Source organism: Saccoglossus kowalevskii, chromosome 5 (genome assembly GCF_978046115.1).
Source record: "Saccoglossus kowalevskii chromosome 5, keSacKowa6.1, whole genome shotgun sequence".
Taxonomy (NCBI): Eukaryota; Metazoa; Hemichordata; class Enteropneusta; family Harrimaniidae; genus Saccoglossus; species Saccoglossus kowalevskii.
Genome location: NC_140645.1, coordinates 14,704,698 through 14,709,823, shown reverse-complemented (window position 1 = coordinate 14,709,823; position 5,126 = coordinate 14,704,698). Strand labels below are relative to the sequence as shown.

General features: G+C 35.4%; 1 protein-coding gene across 2 annotated transcripts; it reads left to right on the top strand.

The window, feature by feature from the left end:
• Positions 1 to 1,755: 1,755 nt before the first annotated feature.
• Positions 1,756 to 4,862, top strand: LOC146745798 (uncharacterized). 2 transcript variants are annotated; one of them, XM_085499566.1, is made up of 5 exons: positions 1,756 to 1,861; positions 2,605 to 2,670; positions 3,265 to 3,383; positions 3,911 to 4,004; positions 4,682 to 4,862. In XM_085499566.1, the coding sequence occupies exons 2-5, from the start codon at positions 2,643 to 2,645 to the stop codon at positions 4,804 to 4,806; spliced, it is 366 nt and encodes a 121-aa protein (XP_085355692.1). In that variant the 5' UTR covers positions 1,756 to 1,861; positions 2,605 to 2,642; the 3' UTR covers positions 4,807 to 4,862. The 2 variants fall into 2 exon arrangements, with proteins under 2 accessions (XP_085355692.1, XP_085355690.1); XM_085499564.1 differs by having other exon boundaries at positions 2,605 to 2,674.
• The last annotated feature ends 264 nt before the right edge of the window (positions 4,863 to 5,126 follow it).

Genomic DNA, 5,126 nt, shown 5'->3' with positions numbered 1-5,126 from the left:
TTCAAAGCTGACAAGTCATTCACACACATGAACTCACTGACGATTCCAAGGTTTCAAGAAATTGAAAAATATAATTCATGCAGATAAACTGAAAATTATTTAGGGTTAGGGTTTTTCATACAAATAAAATTAAACGTTGTTGCCCTCTCCGCAATCGTGCAGCAAAATTGGTAACCGTCTTACCAAAAACACAAATCCTTCCCCTTTAATTTCTGTCCAGTTCTTAATGAAATACTAAAAAACATGTTTCATTTGAGCGACATTGCACATCCGGGTATGTTCTCTTGGTTACTCATATTTTTTGATTTATACTGGTAAATAAATAAAAGACAGAGATTATTTAGCCTAGACAAAAAGAAATCTTCCTCATCACAGCCAACCAGACAAATAAACATAAAAAAACACGCCAGATTCAACCGTACATACTAATCATATGTATTCTCATGGTCATTAGAGTAATATATTCATAAACAAATGAGTTCCAATAAACAATACCTGACAGATAGATCATCACAGTCTATTACAAGACTACAGTTTCTTTGTGGTATCTACAAGGAATATGGGTTAAAATTAGGAAGTATGTCATGCAAAACCATGTCCTATTTTGCAGCGGATTGCTGAAAATATAATTTTACGATTTATTATTTTATAAAGTATTATCTAAAGTATTATTTGATCAGTGTATCAAATGAAATCCATATATACTTATAGTATAATTCTCTTCTATGGTTGAGTAGACTTGAGTAGCCTCAGTTACCATTAATTTATATACGTGGACAGAGAATTTAAGACGCGACTACATGAGTAAAGTTCACTCTACAATACTGTTTCGTAAGGTACATGGAGTACCTCACTCATCAGGAGTTAAGACTTTATTAAATAAACCACCGAAACAGACTACGTTATAAGCGTTACAGATTTGCATAACAATGGAGTGGGTTTACGATATTGAAACTAGTTGTTGCATAGCAACGATTTGGCTCTGTGTCTACAGGAAGAAAAAAGCTCATTTCTTTTATTTAAACTACAGTAATGTGGTTCGAAAATTATAATTTATTTCTCTCTAATGCATAAGTTGCAACGTTTGCTTGAAGTATTATATGGTGCAGCATGCGATAACACTCTCTATTTAATGTCATAATCGATGTTATTGTCTTTTAATGACCAAGCTTATTTACTGGGCTCTGTTGTGTTTCTTAATGATTGGTTGCGCAACGATGCTGTGTGGTTTCTGTATCGGGTTTTAAATTCATTTCTTGTTAGTCCCACATATGTTTCACACTTGTTGTTGTCTTGCCGTCTGATATTAGCTTGGTAAACCAAGGCCGATTGTAAACAATTTCCGTCTAAGGGATTTCTTACGGCAGTGTTGGGTGTGTTGGTGTTGGCCAACAAACCATGTGGCACTATTCAAACACATAATGCTCTATTCCAAACCAACAACAATGTCTTCCTTTCAAACACTACAACACATGAAGTCCAACTGAAATGAAGTTGTGCTGTTTAGTTCTCCAATGAGTTGTCAATCTTGCAAATTCTAACAGACTAAGCACATGTTTGTCTTTTTTGGTGAGTGTGCATGTAGGTAACTACCAAATGACCACAGTGCACTGCCACGCCATCTCATACTGATAAGGTCCAGGGTATGGTTGACACCACATATTTTGTTTTAATAATATGCCGGATGTCACTCATCCGGGCATTTTCTCTGGTTTTCTATATTGATAACTCACATTTTCTAATTTGTGCTGGCACGTAACTAAAATACAGGGATTATCCTGTCTATTCACACGACGGCCTTCCATGTCGCAGCTCATCGGAACATTGAAAAGAAACGCACTTTCTGAATACAGATTCATCTGTAAGTTAGTTATTTTATACGTTTTCACGGTCATTAGAGAGATATATTAGTCGAGAAGATGATTTACTGGAAAATTACATATTTGTGAACACAACGTAATAGATCAGACACCATGGTGTGTTACAGCGATACATGTGTTTTGGAGTATCACTGAATTTTGCCCACAATTCTGAAGTATAACTAGGTAATGTAAGCTTTTACTTTATGTACTCTACGGCAGTGAATGGGTAAAGATTATAATTAATTACTATGCATAACTTCTCAAATTGGCAAATGATGTCTACATGTCTGTTCCAAGCAACCCTTCATTCACATAGGTCTGTACCGTAAATTATACACATGTCAGTGTTCATTGCTTCATTGGGATGGACTTGAACTCGTCTTGTCGTCGTGGTCAAACTGAATTTCAATTTTGGGGATTCTAAGATTCATAGCGGACACCGAGAAGAGGCTGGTTTTGACGTTGAAAATGAGACATGATATTTCATTAAGGATATATGTCTTTAAATGCCATCATTATCTTAAATTTTAGAAGATTGAACGGATTGTGAAACGTCTTGGATTGAACCGTTTGAGCAGACGATGATAAATTGCACAGGAACGAACAAGTAGCAACATTTTGGAATTTGCTAGAAATGACAAACTTGTTTCAGGCTACCTCACTCTCATTCCGGGAGCCTTGACTCACACATAAAATAGAGAAATGCTATCCCAACTAAATGCTAACGTTTTGTGTTTTTCAGAAAGGTATAACCATGAATGTCATCAAGAAGTTCTTGTCATGCTGTTTCTTGTTACAGCAGTTTGCGGTAGGTCGTATTATGCTCTAGTTTCATATCTAAGTCCGGTTTCTTCAACAGTAGCAAAATACTTGCCAGGTTTAACAAAACTTGCCACTTTCACAAAATAAGCCATTGTCATTGTTTCCATAATTTTCACTTAATCTTGAACATGAACTGTGGAAATCATTTCCTTGTGGTTGAAAATTAACAAAGGGATTCATATAAAACGAGCAAGGTGTTGCACCATCGCTTGATGGAGTAATGTACCTCACAGATTACAAATACACGTCTAAATAATAATTAGGAATACAATTATTTCAGAGTGCACAATCACACCAGACTAATCCCGTTTAAACAAATAGCTCAGCAAATGCTCTATCATCGTCACAAAACATGTCAAGTATGAAGATAGCATAGATTCATGCAGACAAGAGTGACAATATTTATATCTTAGTTTGAAAAAAAAGTTACTCAAGTTTATCATGCAAATTGAACTTGTACATTAAATTGTTCATAGCCTGGTTGTCGTATTGTGGTTAAAAGCGTGTGAAGTGTACGTGCATTTGCTTGCTTGTGATTTTGAGAATCATAATTTTTGTTCACACTTCTTCAATATTTCAGAAGTATGTGCGGCTTTTAGTTGCTACGACTCTACCTATATTGAAAACTTTTCTGGCTATAGAAACTGTTTGAAACTTGGTGACAACACAAACACTGAACAATGCAACAATCAGTGTATGGTAAGCAATTTCTCGTCCTTCTCTTATAGTGTTTACGCTGATGATTTAGAAACCATTTACGCATTTATAGACGAGACTAGGCATAACTGAGTATTGTTGACTGCGCGTTGATTTACTGCTGTTTAGTATCCGCCAGGTACGGGAAACTAAACATAGAACAGATAATACCATCACTTTTGCATCTATTTTGTTTTTTTTGCATCTGTTATTGTATAGATTTAACTTCAAAGCTGTCCAGCCCAATAAATATGAATGAAAAAAGTAACCATTCTCGGCTGTTGTAGATTTCTAAATTAAATTTTGAAAGACAATATTCAACAAGGTCATTGTCATAGTTATAGTTCATCGTAGATATGGTTTGAATATATTCTTTTGATACAATACAGGTGCAAGTGTATATAACGTCATCAAGAACTGAAATTGTATAGCTTACCTAGATCTTTAACTAGAAATGCGGTAAGGTCAAATCGACAGAGAACAATTCAACATTATTTGTTAATTTAACTTCACAAATATTTTTTTAATAGGCCACTGTCACGTTACTGAGTGGCGATGTGCAGACACTCGTCCGTTCATGCAGTCTTTTATTTGAAGAATCTGGTGTCGCCCATCTAGAAAGTGGTAATTGATATTTCCCTGCTTATGCATGTGTAGTGACACGTCACAACATCACCAAGCCGCACGCCACACACAGCGAATGCATGCTAATAATATTGTGAATGAACTTTGTTAATTGTACCCTGTTTAAAACCAGGACAGATGAGAAGGATTCTGCATTCATTTAGAAGACTTGCGTATTATTAAAACAACTTGTCGAGATGGTTATATGCTAGCTGCGACGTTCAACAAAATGCCAATTGCTGCTATTTAATGAACGCCCTGTTGTCTCATTATCTCATCTCATCATTTTCATTAGTCCAGGACCACAACACCCAGATGGTCCAAAAGTAATATGACAATTTTCACTCAGATTAGCGCTCACTTGAACGCAAAACATATTTTCAAACCACAGTATTCTATAACAAGTATACTAACATCGCATTTCATTTTCTGCACAACTTTGTAACATTCTCTGACAAAATGTAAATATGAAATTCCTGGACAATGAATTATACTGTGGGTGGTTTTGTACCGTGACTGCAGCAAATAATATGATTTCTCGTAAATGAAGTATATTGTTTCGGCTGTAAACCTAACAGTGTGAATACTGAAAACATTTTAAACATAGTCTCTATTATTCGAAACATATGGTTGTTTGTTAATTTGATTTCAGATTTTTGTTTTGGTTGCATTAATAGGTACAAAGACAACGACCTGTGAATCGGATACATGCAACAATGAAGAATACAATACAGCTGCTCTTGGTGTAGCTTCACTTGTTGCTATAGTAACACTTGCTACTTTTGCAATACTGTTAGCTTAAAGAATATTGTGCCCGCCAGAAGGCGCCATAGTACTCCAATAAAAGTTTAGCTCTGAGTTCTGTTTGACGTGTTTTTTTGCTTTTTATTGAAAAAGTCATATACTGTTCTTACCAATATTACCAAATGTGTTTCCTCTCCCCTTGTATATCATTGTCTCGGATTGAATGAAGTTATTTTTGAATGAAGTTGAATACGCAGGGACAATATGCCCAATATTATATAGGAACAACTATAACCTGATTATTATACATTCTTTCCTCCTCCTATGGTAATGCCGAAACCCAACCCAACAGATTTAGCGTGTTTAGATCTCATCCAA

What these genes read in the sequence shown, in the direction of transcription:
- LOC146745798 (XM_085499564.1), top strand. Translation starts at nt 2,617, where the DNA reads ATGAATGTCATCAAGAAGTTCTTGTCATGCTGTTTCTTGTTACAGCAG. An exon ending in AATGCAACAATCAGTGTATG is followed by an intron (nt 3,384 to 3,910) that starts GTAAGCAATTTC and finishes TTTTTTTAATAG; the next exon opens with GCCACTGTCACGTTACTGAG. An exon ending in TGTCGCCCATCTAGAAAGTG is followed by an intron (nt 4,005 to 4,681) that starts GTAATTGATATT and finishes TTGCATTAATAG; the next exon opens with GTACAAAGACAACGACCTGT.